Source organism: Lissotriton helveticus, chromosome 11 (assembly GCF_964261635.1).
Source record: "Lissotriton helveticus chromosome 11, aLisHel1.1, whole genome shotgun sequence".
Classification (NCBI taxonomy): domain Eukaryota; kingdom Metazoa; phylum Chordata; class Amphibia; order Caudata; family Salamandridae; genus Lissotriton; species Lissotriton helveticus.
Window position 1 is genome coordinate 926702359 of NC_136072.1, and position 21262 is coordinate 926723620.

Genomic DNA, 21262 nt, shown 5'->3' on the forward strand with positions numbered 1-21262 from the left:
GAAATCCGCTTTCACAGTGGCTAAATCCTCATGTCTGGTGAACTGGAGGTAGCTGCCCACATGTCTCAACATTGCTGTAAGCAGGGGCGGCTGGTGCTAGTGGGCAAAAGGGGCGTTGGCCTGCCATTCTGAGCCTGAGGGAAGAGGCAAGAAATGAATGTAAAAAACAAATCAGCCAAAAATAAATTTCTACTTGCTTGCTGCTCTATTTAATACTTTTAATGAGGTAGCTCTGTAATAAACTGCAGACATCTTGCTGTGCAGGTGCCTGCCAGGGCGAGGTCATCTTTCGACCTGCAGACACAAGCTACAGCAGTGTCATCGTGGCAGGGGGTGTGCCGAGTTAGAATGCCTTGGATAAGGCTGCTTACCGGGTGATTACAAAATAGCCCTGGGAGGAGTTGGCAGAACTTTATTCATTTCAATGGCAGTGGGCAGGCCTGGCTGGGAGGGAGAAGGAGGTAGTGGGTGGCAACAATTACCATACATCACAAGAGGGGCCGGGCTGTAGGAGGGGTGGAGCTCGCTGCTTTCTTCTTTCCTTTCCTCACGTGGAGTCGAGTGTGCTTTCACTTTTGAAAGCGTTATGCCTCTGAAGCTGAGCCATGTCTCGGGTAGGTGCCTCTTTTCATGTTAAGCTGTAATTAATACACTTAACTTTTTGTGTTTTTTTATTTGTGTGATGTTGAGCAGTCATGTGGTGTTCACACAGGAGAGTTTTGATGTTTAACGCAACCCTAAGGTATTGGCGCGCATTACAGGAGCGCCTGCTACATTACTTAAGGTCAGATTTTTTAAGGCAACAGAAGCTAAGTGGTTTGCCCCGAATCCAAAGATATACTTGGGCCGAGCGCTGAGTGACCTCACAGTCTCCAGGAGGTTGTTTGTCTGTTCCCTGTCAATACAATCTCGCTCTCTGTTTGGATGTTTGTTTCCGGGCATGAACGCTTGCTACTCTGCTGTGCACATTGTGCTCCTGTTTAGTTGCTGTGTACATTTATTGGGCAAAATATTTAGTCTAGAGATGTGTCTTTATTTATTTTTTTCATTACCTACCCAGCCCTTGCTCCCTTCATCCTCCCCCACTTCTATCGTCCCTGGAGATGCACATTTATATTTTTGGGATTTTCCTCATAGATTATGGCCACAGCAATTTTGCATTAAAAAAGGCAACTCCCAGCACGATTTTGTCAGAGCAGTTAATCATTCGAGCTGCCACTGAAACAAGGTGCTAGAGTAGAACACTAACATATATGCTAATTCATATCCTTGTAGCTGTAAACCTCACACACGGGCCGGTTGGGGGGGAGCGAAGGAGCTTTTTTTACAGGTAGTTTCCACTTCTTTTAGCAGGGGAACTAATGACGTAATTTGCAGCTGTTGGCACACTGTGATTGACAATTATTGCAAAGGCAATTGAGTTAAGTTATTTTATTGGGTATTTGCTGGGTCACTGGAATTGTGTGGCAATGTAGGCCCAAATTATGTGGAAGGGTTTGCTAAATTATGTGTCCTGAAAAGGCATATTTTGCAGCATAATTTAGTGAAAGTCTTGCTTCATTATTATGTCATTTTTACACGTTGGAGCTCTGGGGGCAAGGGTTTCACCACTTTAGTATCAGTTTCACACTCAAATACAGCAAAAATCAACAGAAAGTTGACCAGTTAAGTTTTCCACTGATGTTGCTGTGTTTTTTGGAACTTTTGAGCAACAAATATTTTTTGTTGTTAAAATCTGCACATTTTGCATCAAATGACTGATTATGTGGCAAATAAGGCAAATCCATTTTGCCACTTTAGGGCCGACTAGTGCCTAAAGTGGTTGATGAGCTGCTGCAGCACTATTTTACTACCTTAGAAAGTGGTAAATAGTTGTTTATGACTGGAACTTTAAAGGAATGTGCTGCTTTCGGCTGCAAATATAGCAGTGTTTGTTGACCTATCTAAAGTAAACCACTAAATATAACAGTAACATACACAAAGCAACATAACACCACAATTAAAACATGACATCGCACATCACAAGAACAGTCAAAACAGAGCACAGTGCAAAAACTACAATACAACAAAATTAAAATCACATTTAAATAATGCAGCACAACAAGACAGCAGCATGAGAAAAACAGAAGACGTCACCAGCACAACAAAATACCGCAAAGCAAATGTGCAATTATTTAAATTTGCTGTAAAATGTACCATTTTGTCATCTGTTTCAAATTTTGTTCAGTGAGGGATCCTCACGACCATCTATTCCAGTCACGCTTGTTCATCACGCCTCACCACTTTCAAAAGTCAACAGCGACCACTGGCTGTAAGCACCTCTGTGAGGATCCAACTGAACACTGGTTTTGACATTCCCCCAGAAATAACAACAGTTTCACTAGCGGTGGTATTGCTGTAGGATTATTGAGGTGAGGTAGGAGGTCAGGCTCCATGAGTGGGACACAGGAAGCTGGCATCTCCTCCCTCTCCCAGGGTACCTACGTAAGGAGTAACACAAACATCTATTTTGGTCACAGTATGTAGAGGAAGATATGTGAAGAGAAAGGCAAAAGTCATGTGTCTGAACAGCAATGCTTCATGAAGCAGTGCACATTTTACATCATTGGCAGATCTTGAACATCTACCTGTCATCCTCAAGCTGGCCTTCACAGGTCTGTAACAGAACTGTGCACATCATCAAATCAAAGATATTAAATTGCCACTATATTGAAGGTAGCATTGCATGTATTACCGCCAATTGCGGTGTACGGTGTGCCTCACACATTTTATCTATGTGCATAGTAATGTACTACACAGATGAAGTTTCATACTGTACATGACATGGGAATGGAGCATTACAAATTTTAACATGTTTGCTCTCATTTGTGGTGGGGATGGTGGTGACGCACTTAACAATCACAAATACAGCCGCAGCAAATGCTAAAATACTGTCAACAATACTGTCAATGCAAGAGTTACAATGGTGAAAGCCTGACCTCACGTATGGGACAAATGCACGTTAGGCCGCTGGAGGTTGTGGAATACGCGTTGTGCAGGTCACTCCACAGCAGACACAGCCATAGTCTAATGTTGGAGAATGTCACAGCCGCGGCCAATGGCAATTTATTCGATGGCGGACACAACCATTGGCTAAAGTTGGAGAATGTCACTGCCGCGGTCCAACGGCTGCATGTGTGTACGCTCATCACGCACAATTTGAAAACAAACTCAACTTGCCTACTGACACTGCTGGAAAAAACACCTTCTCTATGTCAGCTGCTGCATGCCATTTCTGCTGGCAACCATGCCAAGCTAAGCAGGTGAAAGGGGCCCTGCCTTCACCCCCAGATGTGTACAAGAAAGAAGGGACACCCTACTCACATGGAACCAGGGTACATAGTATATAAGCAGAAACAGTGGTTCCTGTGAAGAAATTGAATTAATGAACAATAATAATCAAAAGCACAATGGCAATGAACAGGGGTAAGGTGGTTGTCAGAGAGACATAAGACTATATACTGCGGGATACTTGTAAATTCAAATGTTTATATACACAATTCTTAATATGTATTTAGAATTAAGGTGCATAGTGTCCCCAGTGAATATTGAACCTACCTAAAAGTTTGTGACATTTTGTGACATAAAAAGATGGTTTCCCAAGTTACAAAGTCAACCATAACAATAGCATCAAATGGACACAGCCTTCTAATACAGTAATAGAGGCTGATAAATTGTTCGCTTTGTGTTTGTCGATGAGGTTTCGACCCTGCCAACAATAAGGGGTCTCTTCAGGACCTAGCAATGGAGGGACAGATCGATAGAGTGTATCACTATCGGACCGAAGAAGGCAGGGCTGTAAGGATATGCTAACTGTAGACTGGTAGTAGTATCTGAAATAGGAATCTGCTGTCAGAGTCAAATGAGTGCACCCCAAGGACATGAGGGTAAAAAGGAGGGTACTAACATGGGTCCCAGCCAGGAACTAGCAAGTACAGGAAATAGGAAATAAAGGGAATAATGAGTCTTTATTATAGTACAATACTCATGGATTAGTGGTGTGACTTATAACGTAGAGAAACTTACCCCAGTGAGGGGAAGGACTGACAGTTTAAATGTATGCAGTAATTTAATTGTGTTACAGCAAACAAATGATGGACGGACTGCTGACATTGCAAACATTCTTCCCCAGTCAAAATAACTGGGTTAAATCCATTGTTCTTTTGCCCTCTATGCCACCCCAGTTGGGCCCAGCCATATGCAAATCAGTCTTGACCCTGTGCCCCATGTGAACAGTCCAGACCGAACTGCCCTGCCAGGTCCTCCCTGGACCAGAAACAAGCATCCTGGGGCCGGTTTCAGTGTATGCCACTCTTCTTCAGCCAGGCTAGCTTGAATCCAGTGGCACAGTGAGAAAGGGACCCACAGCTGGGCATACCCATCCCACTTACACATCTAACCACAACTAACCTGGCAGTCAAAGCGCCAAACACAGATGGCCTCCGGTATGAGATCCAGAAATAGGGATAGGTGCCAAACACCAACACCTCAATCTTCGGTGAGTTCAGTTTGAGGCAGTTTGTTGTCATCCATTGGCCCACAGCTCTCATGCAGTCGCAAAACATTGCCACCACAGCCCTGCCATAAGTCGTCAATATCACTTCATTTCTGTATCATTGGCATATGATGTAATGGTGAGCCCGAAGGAACTTAGTAGTTTGGCAAGGAGGGTCATATTGATCCTGAAAAGAAGAGGGCTAGTTGAGGACTCTTGAGGCACCCCACAAGGAAGGCAGAAGGAAGACGAAGAAAAAACACTTAGTATGACTGATTGTCAAAATCTCCCAGACTGTCCCGGTCACACAAAAGCCACTGACAGATCGAGCAAGCTCAGTGTGGCCTGTCCTCCGTGATCGAGAATCATCCTAATCTTCTCTGAGGCTTGAATGAGGGCAGTCTCCATGCTGGCCTAATTGAGTGGCGTCCGAGAGGGAACTGGTGTTAATATATTCCCCCAATTGTGAGTCCAGTACCTTCTAAAAAATCTTGGTTGGCAAAGGGAGGCAAGATATAGGCCTATAACTGTTTGGGTCATTGGGGTCTAGTGATGGTTTCTTAATGAGTAGCAGTACCACAGCTTTCTTCCAGACTTTGGAGAAGGAGCCAGATAGAAACATCAACTGGGAAATATTAGCCTGCTTCGGCCCAATTATCTCAGCCACAAAGCGGCTCACAGAGGGGGAGCAAGAGTCATTTGGTGACCATGAAGTAGAGGTCTTGAGTAAGTTGATAACCTCCTCAGTAGTAGGTACAGAGAAAAAAATGAAAGTAGTATCTGTCACAGTTGACAGCGGAAGAGACTTCCCCACCCGAGTGACAGAGGAAAGTGAAGAGAATTGATTAAAAAACATCCTCTACCATGTGAGGCCTTGTAACTTGATAACCAAGCTTTATATTTGATTTTTCAAAAATACAGTGGTTGAGTCCCCAGCACCTTTCCTACCTTCTACAGGCTTGTTTCAAGGTCCTTAACACCTCATAAAACTGAGGGGCAGATGTCCCACGCCTCTTTGTCTTCATTTTGTTTACAGGGGCCAGAGAGGTGACAATGGTACTAAGCCAGTGTGAATAACTCTCTGCTGCTGATTTGACGTTGTTGGAAAAACTAGGTAGAGAAGTCAGAAGCAGCTGTAAGAGCTCATCCTCACGAATCCTATGCTAGGAGCGGGAGAAGGTACACGAAGGACTGGGTGAGAGAACCTTGCAGGAATGTCTGTGAAGGATTTTAAAAGACAGCACTATTGTCAAACCAGGGAAGCGGAAGCACACACACATTTACATGGGACAAATTTTTGGAAAACATGCCTTCCAAGGTGCACCTCGCTTGATGCGTGAGACTATCCACACGTTGAGACAGGCTGAGAGAAGATATACTTTGCAGCAAGGAGGAAGTGTCCGGGTCATCATAATTATTAAGGTGAAATTTTAAATCTCCAAGGACCATGAAATCATTCAGTAATATGTCGTCCTCTAATAAGCAAGCAAACTGCAGAGCAAAACCAGCACAGGGGCCAGGGAACCGATATAGCAAGATGACCCTGATAGACTGGATTGCCAGAATCCAGGCATTAAAGGAAATAGCTTCACAAGATGAAGAATTGAGGAGGGTGCAACTGACCGTGAGCTCAGATCTGAAAATAATGGTGATGCTTCCCCCACATCTCCCCACCCAGTCCAGTCTGTAGGAACTTTAACCAGTGGGAATGATATCCAGAAAATCCACATTGGATGCAGCGTCCACCCAAGTGTCCATAATGAATGATCAGTGCAGAGGTTAAGGTGTCGCAAAACAATGAAAATTCAGTGTTGTGTTTAATAATAGACCTGGAATTGATATGTACACATGGCACTTAAGTACTGTTGGAACTTGTACTTAGGATGATAACATATCTGAGAGGTTGATTAGAAAAACAATGACCAAGCACCTGACTGCCGACTAAAACTCCTCAACCAGGGCAGTATACCATAGAGGCCAGGGCACAGGGGTAAAATAATACAAGCAGCGGGAGTACATGTACCCCTTAGGGTCAACAGTGCCTTGTGAGAATCAGTTAAGATACTGGCACTGTGCATGGTCAGTCCACGGACGGGCGCAGATGGGCTTGCCTTTGGTGCACCATTTGCATGGACCCTGTGCACCCATGTAAATAGGCCTCCATTAAGAGGGGGCAGGTCCAGAGAGTGTGAAAGTGTCTGTACAGTCATGCACATCTACTTTAGCTGTCATTTGCTCCCAGTGGAGTGTTGTGGTACATCTTGACTACATTCACTGTACATGTGTTATGGCGCCGGGCTATGTGATGTAAGTAGGCTGGCATAGTCAATAGAGCACCTGACCTGAGTTGGGTGTAGTCATCAGATGACAAGTGTATTGTGGTATCATGTCAGTGTGCATGTTCACCAATGGAGTCTACACATTTGGGATGTTGTCAATTTATACATGGTAATGCTAGGAGCTTACAACTTCTTGATCAGCCAGACAGATGACCTAAGTCTTGATGTCTTCGGTCTCTTCATCTATTGCATACATACAGGCCAATACCCATCAGAAGCACGGATTGTGAAAAGCCATTGTCCGGAAAGTGTGTTTCCTGGGAGTCTATCGTCAGCGCAGCATCTACTGCAGGAAGAGGTGGGAGGACCTTAGACACTGGACCCGGAAGATCATGGAGGTCAAGCTGGGAAAGTCCTCGCCCATATGGTAGGGCCACATGCTGGACACTTACTCCCTAAATGGCCCACATCCTGGTTATGGCCTACAGAGATTGATGAGCAGTTGAGAGCCCAACAGCAGCTAAGAGGGCATGAGTATTGTGCTGCCTATTCTGAATCATGCCTAACCATCTATTCATTGTTACAGGTAACAGTGACCACATCAACATGGAGGTTGACTGATGACAAACAAAATTGAAGAGTCATGTGTAAAAGTTCCATGATGTATTATCATATGTACAAGTGTTTGCTACAAAATCTATGGGTCTACATAATTTGAAGTCAGTGTCCATCACAATTGTATGTGTTGGCCAATGTGTCAAGAACTTTTGTGGATGGTGATGTGCATACATGTGATGTGTACTCACAGACAGGGGTTTGTAGACATGGATGGGTCACACAATCAAATACATTGTTGATTGTAATAACTCAGTTCCAGATGATAAGGCAATGACATATATGGTCAGAGTACTTTCAGAACTGACTCACAATCTGGTATTATATACCACTGAGGTGTGAGTATAATTTTAGGTGACATGCACATGTCGAATAGTAGAAGTTCATTAAGTGGCTGCTGACATGCAGCAGGTAGTGCAATGCTGACATGGGGTCACATGTGAGTGAATACACTCAGTAATACATTGATATATGTGTTTGATAGACAAGTAGAGATACTGTGATGTCCCTTCCTATTGTCTACAGTTTATCCTTTTCTTCATGGACAAGAGATTCCCTGAGTCTCATAAATATTTCCAGTTGTAATGGCTTCACAGTATGCTATGGGAGATAGGCACTGATGAATACACAAATCAGGAGTGGGCCTGTCCCTAGGGCTAGGTGGCCTAATGCCATGTGGATATATCTGAGGGCATCTCACTCAACTTTAAGCCATATTGTCTCCACTCTAATTTTGTGTGAGCAAAATGATATATAGCAAGGGTACGCACGTTCCCCTTTGTAGAGAGTGATGTGACAGAGGACAAAGGAAGAAGGTTCAGTTGATTGTGTGAACAGTGTGGAATGGGCACTTCCATGACACACCCTTCTTGATACATCACATATTGCAGGAAGATAGCTGTATTAGGTGGCCATCAGTTCATCATGAGGTGGGTTTAGGAGCATGACTAGTTGCTGTAGCAGGGCCTTTTGTAAAATGGGTAGGGATGCATCATTAATTATGGCCATGCTAGATGAAGTCACCTGGTCACTGTTGTATGTTAAAAGGGCCTAAGTATATAGGATGATGTTATATCCTGCTACAAACATGATGATGAATTAGAGATCAGTTCAGGTTCTGGACTCTTCGCTGATGGTGGCATTACACCCTCCACAGCCTTCTGCCCTACAGCCTTCCTCTACCTCATCCCTCAACCCCATCCTAATATCTGATACCCCAGCCTGTCCTAGGCACACACACACACCTATGCCTGCACCCACCCAAACAGACTTATGCAACACACAAAGACACACACAACCCAAACATCTCAAACACACACCACACTCTCAACCTACACCCTCACCGACCCCCCAGCATTGGCCAGGGGAGCATAGCAACACCAGATGACCCATCATCCCCCTTAGCACTCAATGCACACCCACACACCCATCAACATCACCCACCAACAGCACAGAAACATACATACCCATATACCCACACACCAACCAACACCACCCATCATCAGCACAGACAACACACCTGCACCCACCAACACCCATCATTACACATACAACTGATACACCCACAGACAACTCCACCCCATCCCCATACCCTGACTATCCGCTACATAGACACACACTACACGCAGATGCCCACACTCATCTATATAGCACACACCCATTCAAAAAACAGAGCCACCTACACCAGACACATCCACTCCCTCTACCTCCCAACCTGAACCCACTTATGAATATCCCACAGCCTCTACCCATGACCAATACTTCCTTTCTGTTGGACCTTGCCCTGTTGGACACCTCCCTCCCTCCAATCCAGGTCCCCTTTTTCCAAACCCTTACCCATCCTTTCCACCTCAAGGACCACCCCGCCCAAATCCCAAATCAAAAGGAAGAAGAAACAAAAGACCCCTCCCAAAATTCAGAGAACCCTTCCTGGGCAAAGACCACCCTCCCCAGCCCAACACCACCCTCCCAATTGAGATCTTTGAGGAGCCTGGCATGCCCACTAGTTGCCCTTCCCAGGGAGGTTACCTTGTCAGTGTTATGTAGGAATGTTTGGTGGCAAACCTATTGGTCACCTGCCCTTACCAGAACCCATGTGGACTGACAAATGACCTGACAATTTGAAAAATTGTTTTGTTTAGACCTGAATAAAGCAGATCATTTTGTTAGAAACATATGAGTCCTGCCACTTTTCTGATATCATTGTGAAGTTATTATGTACTTAGTAATTTGTGACTACAGTTTTGGCTCTTACATCTAGTTTGCTGTGCAATTAGCTGTGGTTTGTAAATCCTGTAAATGACACCGGTGATGGTGTACCACAGGAGAAGGCTGACTGTTCAATGGATGGACATGTTGGATAACATGGAATTAGGTGGGATGTCATATGGTGGGTATTTCAACTTCTCTTGGAAAATGTCAACCTCATTTGTCTAGAAGATCTCAGAATGACGCAAGTTGGATATATGTTTGATGTGTACAAACTTAATTCACCACACATGGAAAGAATTGTGTAGGCCTAATGTTGTATTATTTGTAATTGGCATATGTCCTCATATGTGTGTTGGACTTTCACCTAATTTATCTTCCTGTGTCACACAATCAGTTCCTGCTGTGTTTGCTTAGCTGGCTTGCACTTTCACATTTCCCTGATTTGCGTGGCTGATGGTTATGATAATATTCGTCCCTGATATATTTCAGTCCACTGCTACTGTGCGCATGGGGATTTGGAATCATGTGCAACGTTGACTGTGGCCCAGGTCTCAGGCTGCCAGGAATCCACAGGGTGCAGTGAGTACTATCATGTGGGGGTACTTTCTATTCAGACAGAACTTCTTCATGACATAACTTTCTTCCATGGTTTGAAGTTCTGGGAATGGCAGGTACACTGGAGCCTACCATCTTCTTACTGGCCCAGACAATCTAAATGTGTGGTGTACACACATTAGGACTAGGGTCACAGTGTCCGCAGTAATATCTGTGAGGAGAAAGTCACATTAATCATGTGAACAAACAGCACTGGATGTAAGCATTAAACATCCATCCACGTATTTAATGACTGACATCAATGTGACCATTAAATACTAATTTTGGACTCCGCATGTGTGAATTTCAGAGATGTATACATTGTACATACTCCAATTGTATCATATACACTGACCTGTATTATGCCCAATATGAACACCTTATTTACATCATTACAGGGGTCAAAATCACTGGGGGGATCGTGGGGACATCAGCAGGAATGCTGTTCAATCTCGTTTCTGAAGTGATAATTACAGAACATTAGTCTACAACCTCTGTAGACATGTCTAAATATAGCTGTTTCTACGCTGTAGAACAATTGACAAATCTCTCCATTCAAACGCCTGACAGCGCATATTGGACATTCAAAATCAACTACCGCCGGCAGAAGTAGACCATGTGTTAAGCAGGGTCATCCACGGTGGACACAGCCATTAGCTAACATTGCATATGACGGTCGTGGTCCAATGGATATGTCAGTGTCTGCATAAGACCGCCTATGTGGCGTACATGTAAGTGGTGGTGCGGAAAACTATTCACTTGCCTACTGACATTGCTGCGATATACACTTCCTCAACTTCGGATGTTGTTTGCCATCTCTGGAAGCAATCATGGCACGCAGTGTAGGGGTGAGGGCCACAGCCTTCTCTCCAGAGGAATGGAGATGCTTGTCGATGCGATCCTTCCCTAGTATGGCCAGCTCTAAGGCTCACCAGATGAGCAGGTAAGTTCCTAACGTACATTCTTCACTCGGTTGGACTGCATTGATGGTATTTTAGTGTCCAGTGTGCCATATGATAGTAATGAAGTAAACGTTTGGTGTCCCTACATAGGACATTCATGTAATGGATTCTTAAGCACTATACTCTGTGTACTTCACTTCATCATTGTTACGTTTGTTAAGTTTGTTAAGCCTAAGATCATTTCTGGGTAGCATGCACATTTCCATGCATATGTTCAGTTGATGGTGCAATGTAAACCTTTGTGTTACAAAATCATTGTAAAGGGTGTAAAATATTTATAGGCATACAAGTCTGAGCTGTGTATGTATACTGTTAGAAGCAGGTAAGGATGATGTGAGGCATGTGTACAGTCAAAATACTTATGCAGGACAGAACTGTACTCGTAAAACTATGCTTATGGAGCCAGCTAAACAGTAATGGACCCCTCAGAGAGCCATACACTGGTCGTGTCACATATAGCATGGCCCATAGTAGTACATTTCTGCATTGAAGTGCGGAGAATGTGTTGTACATATATGATGAGTCTGCACAGCCTACAGAGGGCAAGGGAAGATAAAGAATTGTGCCCAACATTGGCCAAGGCAGAGGCTGAGAAGCAAAGTCACTTTGGGCGGCACTTGTGACGTTTACCTCTCTGTAGTTCAGCTGGTCCTTGGATATTCCCAAAATGAGTCCCTTCCCTCACTAATTGTCCAGATTGCCTTTGCAAGTTGTAAATTCTGTATGTTGTCAGAGGTCACCCACTGACCTGATACTTCTATCTGTTGGCCCACACTGTGGATGTGTGTGGTTGAATCAAGTTAGGCCATTTACTTTCCAGGTGTGTTGTACCTTTTCCTAACATCATGCTTGCATGGTACAGGCCTAATGCTTGTGTCACATTTTGACTGTCCTGGAAATTGCTTATGTGTGAGACAATTGACTTTTGTGGTTCAGCAGCTTGTTAAAAGGCAACATATACAACTAGATATTCTAAAGTTTATAGGTGTCATCCTTGTGTCAGTGCCAAATATGGCAGGGAGTATGTCTTGTGATGCTAGTACCAACCACTCTAACTCTGTCACACATCGTATGGTATCCCTTTTTGTAGTCCACATGGGCAGACAATACCATGCAAGCCCTTTCATCATTGTGACCTTAGTATTTGCTGTCACTCTGTACTATGGTGTTAGGCTGTATGTACCTTATGCATTTTGTAATTGGGCTTGGCGGTTATAGGGTGTGTATAAACATGCATAAGTAGGTTGCCCTTCAGAAGGTTTGAATGGTGTGTGTCTCACAGGAATTCACAGCACACTCTAGGTAGGATGGCCCTGGCCTACATGGTGTTAGTGGGCTGTTTTCGTCAGTGTAGGACACAATCAGGATTGAGGATAGTCCGCTGATTACTTCAAAAGTGTGTATACCCATATATGTGGTACTAAGCATGAGAGGACTACACATGTAGTGTATTAAGAATTGTTGCTTGTGCTAGATGTTTCCAAAATGTGTGTGACCCCCACATTAATCCATTTACTTGCAGTTACAATGTTTTGCTTAATCTTTTGTATAATTTCAGCTCAATGTCCATCAGAAGCAGGGATTGGGGAAAGCCATCATTGCCCATAAAGTGCGGTCCCTGGGGGTCTATCGTCGGTGCAGTGTGCACTGCAGGAAGAGGTGGGAGAACCTGAGACATTGGACCAGGATGATGGTGGAGGTCCAGCTGAGGAAGACTTCCCAATGTGGTAGGGGAGCGCGCTGGACACTGACTCTACAAATGGCCCACATCCTAGCTGTGGCCTACCCAGAGCTTGAAGGGCAGTTGAGGGCCCAACAGCAGCTAGGAGGAGGTGAGTATTGGGCAGTCAGAAATTGTGCATTAACATATTCGTCCTGTTACAAACAGCACTTTGTTGGTTGCTCATGTCATGTCCTAAGGATTAGCAGTGTTGTTGCATGTGTAGGTCTTGTCGTAGGTGCATGTTGCTTCAGTAAGACTTATGTCTTTTGGACCAGATCCAATGGTGAGTCAAGTCACATGTCTATCTTCAGAGTTGTACAGACACATGGCTGAGTATTGTGACAGTTCACCTACATATGTTTGATGTTATGTGTCAGCTGTCCTACACAGAACACATGTCTACTGTGTCAGGAGTGATGCTCCCCCAATACTGTTTATCTTGTTCTGGGGATCTCTTATATGTGACATGGCATGCAGTGCACATAGGATGAAGACAAGGAGCCATACTTAGCCTTGGTAAGTGGGGTATGTACAGCATTTTGCGATGGCAAACACTGGTACCATCATTATTTATGCCCACATGATGGCATGTGTAGCTTTAATGTGTTGAGCTATCAGCTGCACAAGGGTATGATACATGTTGTAAAGGTCTGCTTAGGTTAAGGTGAGTGTCTTCTACACTTTTATGTGTTGGCCAACGTGTAAAAGAGAAAGCAAATTCATGCTGGGAATGTAAGTGATGTGTACACACAGATAGGAGTGTGTAGACATTGGTGGGTTTGTTAGACATATGAAGAGACATCGATATCGCTTATTAGTCATGTGTAATTGTTGATGCTATGTATTTCATGGTATCTACCCTTACAGTTGTGTCTCACAAACTGATCATTGATGCCATTGATGTCGGAGTGTAGAGTTATGAAAACTACACACGTAGATTTTTGAAGGTGCCTTCACTGACTGATGACATACAGCAGGTAGTGGCATGCAGTTTTGGTATCGTCATATGTGGTTGTTTAAACACTATGATACATTGGTATTTGTGTGTGCAAAACATTTTGGGTACTGTGATGTGCCTTCCCTTTTGGACAGAAGTGACACTTCATATTCTTGGAATGGAGACTCTAAAAGACTTTCACTATCCTATTGAGCTATAGATATGCAATCTGAGGATGGTGTTGGACTGGGGATGTCCCTAGCCCTAGGTGGGGTCTGGTACAATAGGTATATGTGCAACTGCTGACAGAAAACCTAGGGCCACCTTGTCTCCAGGGAGGTTTTTGGAAACCTTGTCGGTGGAGTGATCTGCGCACCTTTGATAATGTTATTGTTAGGAGCTGTTCGTACATTGAGTTTACGCAAATGTCTTACATCTATTTCATTTGTCACTTCAGCATCAACCATGGCAAGCAGAGGAGACCGTCCCGATGACGTTGGGGAGGCAGCTGGCCTGAGTGCCTCCAGTTAGGAGACTGACACCGCAGGAGGCAGTGGCCCAGAAGGAGGTGCCTGATTCGAAATAATCTTCTTCTGAGTCGACCTCCCGTGGCAATTCCCTAGTAGTAGCAGAACCCACAGGACCTTGCCCTTACCTCTGCTACAGCCGCTCCCCCGCCCAAAGTCAACCCAAGCCCTTCCAATACCGACCACAGCCCTCCCAAATAACATCATTGAGGTGCCTAGACTGACCAATAGATACCCGTTCCTAGGGAGGATTCCCTGGCAGTGTCAGTAAAGGCAAGGTTGGTGGCATACTCATTGTGCTGTGGGAAATGGACAATAAATGGACTGGCCAATGGCCTTGTTTTTTTGGGATTTGTTTAAATCCTTTCAGTACCACCATTTCACAGTTTGGAAGACATTAGTCCTGCTATTACTTTCCTATTTATTTGATGTTTTTGTATAGTTAGGGCTGTCTGAATACAGTTGTATTTGTTTGATCACTGATTGCTAAGCCAGTTTAAGTGTTTAGTATGCTCTGACCATGGAGCCAGTGCTGGAGTTAGTCAGGACAGGGGTAAATGTTGTAAGGATGTCTATGTGGGTTGACATCTAGATGGGGCAGACATTGCAATGAGTGACATGTTATGTGGTATTTCAGCCTGGCCTGGCCACTGTCAATGTATTTTAGATTGCCTTTCTTCCTGTGATGTAGGTTGGGTATGTGTTAGGTGTTTGTGAATCCACACATGGAGGGAGTCAACTTGTCATACCTTTGTGTTGGTCTGCATGGACATGTTCCCATCTTACAATGTGTACCGTATAACTACTTCATTTGGATGTGTGCCACATGCTGTAAGTGCTGTTTCCTTTCATAAGTTGCACTTACCTAGTGCCAACGCATGCCTGGCACTTGGTTATTCTATTGGTTGTCCCTGACATACTAAAGTTCGCAAGTCCAGTGCACATGGAGTTTGTCAGACATGTGCACAATGTAGTAAAGGATTGTAGCATGTTGGTCCAATCACAGGGCCTCATGGTAGTTGTAGTCAGTTCAATGTCACTTTAGCAACACTTGACAAATGATAACCTGCATCATAAGTGAAGATCAGGATCAGTAGTGACATGGGAAAGAAGTTGGAAGGGGAAAGCAACAGGAGTGAAGAGTTGTGGTTAGAGTTGCAGTCACAAGACCTCATGGTAGTTGTAGTCTGTTCAATGTCACTTTAGCAACGCTTGAAATATGATAAACTGTATGACTAGTGAAGATCAGTAGAAACATGGCAGACAAGTGAAACGGGGTAAAACATATGTGTGACAGAGATTAATGGGTGTGATATTGTTGAGGAGGTGGTGTTGTGGAACACAAAATAATGCACACATCACTATAACTGTACATAATTTGCAAACACATGTCCATTTGTCTACAGTGTGTCTGTGCCGTACCAGTGCTTTGCCCTAGGAGGCCATCCTACAGATTTTTTTTTAATGACTGATAAGAAACAATCCCAGACAGGTTCCCTGTATTTGTGGAAAATATTTGTGAACCCCACCTCCCTTGCCTGGTCCATGGCGGTGCATCCTTTCGCTGAGGAGTCTATGGTAACAGGTAGTTTTCTGACTATGTTTAGAAGATGGTTGAGGAGGTAGAGTAGTGGCAGTACGTGCACGATGGGCTCCATGATGGGAAAAGACAAGTAAAGGTGAGTTTTGGCTACATATCCCTCCCTACTGCCATCTCAGAAGTGGTGGTTGGAATGCCACGGTCACGCCAGCCGTAAAGCAAGTCGTAATTGGGCAGGCAGTTTCACTAGCAGTCCGAGCCTCCCACAGCCTCATAGGCCTGCTGTGCGGCCGTCGTGCTTGGAGTTGGGTGGTGATGTCAGCGGTTCAGCAGCTGTCCTTCGAAAACCAATCTGCCCTACTCGTAATATGGTGTTCAATCTGCCAAGCTCTCTGCGCTCTGACCTCCAGCGCCGATATGTGAGTCCACAGGACCACTAAACTCGTAATAAGGTCCTTACTGTCCAACACCTTCTCCAAATTGGTTTAGATTGGAGTTGGAATAGTAAATATCAACCCTTTAGTGTCCAACACCATCCTAAAATACGTTTCAATTGGAGTGGAAATAGTAAATGTCAACCTTTAGTGTCCAACACCTTCCCAGATTGGTTTAGATTGGAGTGGTAATAGTAAATGTCAACCCATTAGTGCCCAGCACCTTCTTCAAATTGATTTACACGGGATAAGAAATAGTGCATCACCTCTTTAGTGTCCAACACCTTCCCTAAATTGGATTATATTAGAGTGGGAGTAATAATTGTCACTCCTTTAGTCTCCAACACCTTTCCCAAATTGGTTTAAATTTGAGAGGGAATAGCAAAAGTCACCCCTTTAGTGTTGAACACCTTCCCCAAATTGGTTTAGATTGGAGTGGGAATAGCAAATGTCAACCAATTTAGTGTCCAACACCTTCCTCAAATTTATTGTGATTGGAGTGGGAATAGTAAATGTACCCATTTTATGTCCCGCACTTCTCCAAACTGATTTAGATTGGAGTGGAAATAGTAAATGTCACCCATTTAGTGTTCAACAGTTTCCCCAAACTGGTTTAGATTGGAGTGGGATTAGCAAATGTCACTCCTTTAATGTCCAACAACTTCCTGAAATTGGTTTAGATTGGAGTGGGAATAGTAAATGTCAACCCATCCAACACCATCCTGAAATTGGTTTAGATTGCAGTAGGAATAATAAATGCAACCTCTTTAGTGTCCTACATCTTCCTCAAATAGGTTTAGATTGGAGTGGGAATAGTAAATGTCAACCCTTTAATGTCCAACACCGTCCCATAATTGGTTTAGATTGGAGTGGGAATAGTAAGTGCCACCCCTTTAGTGTCCAACACCTTCCCCAAATTAGTTTAGACTGGAGTGGGAATAATAAATGTCAACCCTTTAGTGTCCAACACCTTTCTTCAATTGTTTAGGTTGATAGTCAGTATCACTTGTTTAGTGTCCAACACCTTCTCCAAATTACTTTAGATTGGAGTGGAAATAGTAAATGCCTCCCATTTAGTGTCCAACAACTTTCTCAAATTGGTTTAGATTGGAGTGGGAATAGAAAATGTCAACTCTTTAGCATCCAACACCTTTCTCAAGCTGGTCTAGATTACATTGGTAATAACAAATGTCACCCCTTTGGTGCTCAACACCTTCCCCAAATTAGTTCATATTAGAGTGGGAATAGCAAATGTCACCCTTTTAGTCTCCAACATGTTCTCCACAATGGTTTACGTTGGAGTGTAAATATTTAATTTAACCGTTTAGTGTGAAATGGTTTTGTTGAATTGTATTTCCATTCTCTAGGAGTAGCGTATGACACTTAATTAGGACTACTAGTGTTTAGAAAGGTAACGTAAGAAGTAGTTCGTTGTTTGATTTGTAAGAATATTATATAGTTGTTTATTTGTAATACTACTTAGAATAAAGATATGTAACACATTTTTCATTTTTATTTAGTATTTTAAAGTTTATTTAATGTATATTTTTACATTCTTAAACATAAACATTTCTAGTTTATGAAAATATATATATTGACAGTTAAACACATTTTAATACATTTTGATTATTGAATAAACAATTGTTAAACATATTTGAATAGTAATGAATGTTGTACATTCTCCAGATATTTTCCTTTAATTTCACTTTTTATTTTACATTTATTAAATGGTTTTATATACATTTTCCTAACATAATTTTAACCTAAAATGATACATTATATATTAAAGAATTCTACATTTTTATACTATTATTGAATTTATTTTATACAGTTTGTTTACATTTTGTAAAAACATTTCTTGACATGTCTTAAATGTTTGATTTTTTTTAAAAAAGTTAAAACATTTATTCAATTTTTTTTCCCTATTTTCCAATTCATTTCTATGGTGGGATAGTCTTTTTTGTTTCATTTAGTGGCTATTTTTTATACAGCTACCTTTAATTTTGTAGTCTATATCTCCTATTTTAGTCTTTTTTCTGGGAACCAGGTAACCTGTAAGGTGCTACTGTGTATGGGAGCAGCTATGTTCTTTTAAAAAGGTTTTTTAGGTCTCGTGACCTATCAATGCGCATGCGCATTGAGAGAAGCGAGACTATAGGGCTTTAAACAAAGCTTACCTAACGGTGGCGATTTGGTGCTGTGCCCGTGCGCTTTTAGGTCAATGCGCAAGCGCATTGACCTAAAATGCGCGTGCACAGCATCAAATCGCCAGCCATCTGTTCCCCAGCTTGGATCTCCTGGCTGCTCCTCCCCTAATTATCCGCACATCAAAGGCTGCTCCCGCCCCCTGCTTCACACTTCAAACGAATGCTACCGAGAGCATTTCCCGGCCGGCCGCTTTTAATTTCATTTCGCAAGCAGTTCCCCCCCCTCCCTCTCCTCCCTCTCCTGACTTTCTCCTGCCTGCCACACCAATCCAAACTGAGGCGCTGCTGCTCCAGTCCCTGTATTACTCCCACTCATCTATGATTAGGAATAAAAGACTGTCGGTTAAAAACAGTTTCAAGATAAAAATGGTTTCCCATTACTTTTGCAGAATGTTCTGCATTTCCTTAACCGCCTCCAACTCTCCGACTTTCACATGCACATACCACTTTGCGGATACTGACCGAGACATGCGCTTTATAAGCAGGAAATAGAATTCTACAGGAAACAATACTACCGAAGACCATTCGAGGGTGTGAGCTCAATGCCACCGAAGAGTACGTACAATTATTATACTTAAAGTTCAGTCAACTACCCTTGATGCACGGACAACCTTTGAAGAAAGTGAAAAGCATGTAACCTCACCCTCACCCTCACCCTCACTCACCCTCAACCCCTCACCCTCACTCACCCTCAACCCCTCACCCTCACCCTCACTCACCCTCACCCTCACTCACCCTTAACCCCTCACCCTCAACCCCTCACCCTCACTCACCCTCACCCTCAACCCCTCACTCACCCTCAACCCCTCACCCTCACTCACCCTCACCCTCACTCACCCTCAACCCCTCACCCTCACTCACCCTCACTCACCCTCACCCTCACTCACCCTCAACCCCTCACCCTCACTCACCCTCACCCTCACTCACCCTCAACCCCTCACCCTCACTCACCCTCAACCCCTCACCCTCACCCTCACTCACCCTCAACCCCTCACCCTCAACCCCTCACTCACCCTCACTCACCCTCAACCCCTCACCCTCACCCTCACTCACCCTCACCCTCACCCACCCTCACCCTCACCCACCCTCAACCCCTCACCCTCAACCCCTCACCCTCTCTCACCCTCACCCTCACTCACCCTCAACCCCTCACCCTCACCCTCACTCACCCTCAACCCCTCACCCTCACTCACCCTCAACCCCTCACCCTCACCCTCACTCACCCTCACCCTCACTCACCCTCACTCACCCTCACCCTCACTCACCCTCACTCACCCTCACCCTCACTCACCCTCACTCACCCTCACTCACCCTCACCCTCACTCACCCTCACTCACCCTCACCCTCACTCACCCTCACCCTCACTCACCCTCAACCCCTCACCCTCACTCACCCTCACTCACCCTCAACCCCTCACCCTTACTCACCCTCACTCACCCTCAACCCCTCACCCTCACTCACCCTCAACCCCTCACCCTCACCCTCACTCACCCTCAACCCCTCACCCTCACTCACCCTCAACCCCTCACCCTCACTCACCCTCAACCCCTCACCCTCACTCACCCTCAACCCCTCACCCTCAACCCCTCACTCACCCTCAACCCCTCACCCTCACCCACCCTCACTCACCCTCAACCCCTCACCCTCACTCACCCTCACCCTCACTCACCCTCAACCCCTCACCCTCACCCTCACTCACCCTCACCCTCAATCACCCTCAACCCCTCACCCTCACTCACCCTCAACCCCTCACCCTCACTCACCCTCAACCCCTCACCCTCACTCACCCTCACCCTCACCCTCACTCACCCTCACTCACCCTCACTCACCCTCACTCACCCTCACCCTCACTCACCCTCACCCTCACTCACCCTCACCCTCACTCACCCTCACCCTCACTCACACTCACCCTCACTCACACTCAACCCCTCACCCTCACTCACCCTCACTCACCCTCAACCCCTCACCCTCACTCACCCTCAACCCCTCACCCTCACTCACCCTCAACCCCTCACCCTCAACCCCTCACTCACCCTCACTCTCACTCACCCTCACTCACCCTCAACCCCTCACCCTCACTCTCACTCACCCTCACTCACCCTCAACCCCTCACCCTCACTCACCCTCAACCCCTCACCCTCACTCTCACTCACCCTCACTCACCCTCAACCCCTCACCCTCACTCTCCCTCACCCTCACTCACCCTCAACCCCTCACCCTCACTCACCCTCAAACCCTCACCCTCACCCTCACTCACCCTCAACCTCTCACCCCCTCACCCTCACTCACCCTCACCCTCACTCACCCTCAACCCCTCACTCACCCTCAACCCCTCACCCTCACTCACCCTCACCCTCACTCACCCTCACTCACCCTCAACCCCTCACCCTCACTCACCCTCACTCACCCTCACCCTCACCCTCACTCACCCTCACCCTCACTCACTCACCCTCACCCTCACTCACCCTCATTCACCCTCAACCCCTCACCCTCACCCTCACTCACCCTCAACCCCTCACCCTCAACCCCTCACCCTCACTCACCCTCACCCTCACTCACCCTCAACCCCTCACCCACCCTCAACCCCTCACCCTCACTCACCCTCACCCTCACTCACCCTCACTCACCCTCAACCCCTCACCCTCACTCACCCTCACTCACCCTCACTCACCCTCACCCTCACTCACCCTCACTCACCC

General features: G+C 45.1%; 1 protein-coding gene across 2 annotated transcripts; it reads left to right on the plus strand.

The window, feature by feature from the left end:
* The first annotated feature begins 591 nt into the window (after positions 1–591).
* Positions 592–17858, plus strand: LOC144791324 (uncharacterized). Of its 2 annotated transcripts, none has more exons than XM_078665998.1 (3): positions 592–614; positions 12754–13027; positions 14313–16157. In XM_078665998.1, exons 1-3 carry the CDS (start codon positions 606–608, stop codon positions 14384–14386), a joined length of 357 nt encoding a protein of 118 aa, XP_078522124.1. In that variant the 5' UTR covers positions 592–605; the 3' UTR covers positions 14387–16157. The 2 variants fall into 2 exon arrangements, 1 of the variants encoding a protein (XP_078522124.1); XR_013602361.1 differs by lacking the exon at positions 592–614 and adding an exon at positions 7074–7240 and having other exon boundaries at positions 14313–17858.
* Positions 17859–21262: the final 3404 nt, after the last annotated feature.

What these genes read in the sequence shown, in the direction of transcription:
- LOC144791324 (XM_078665998.1), top strand. An exon ending in CCAACAGCAGCTAGGAGGAG is followed by an intron (nt 13,028 to 14,312) that starts GTGAGTATTGGG and finishes TTGTCACTTCAG; the next exon opens with CATCAACCATGGCAAGCAGA.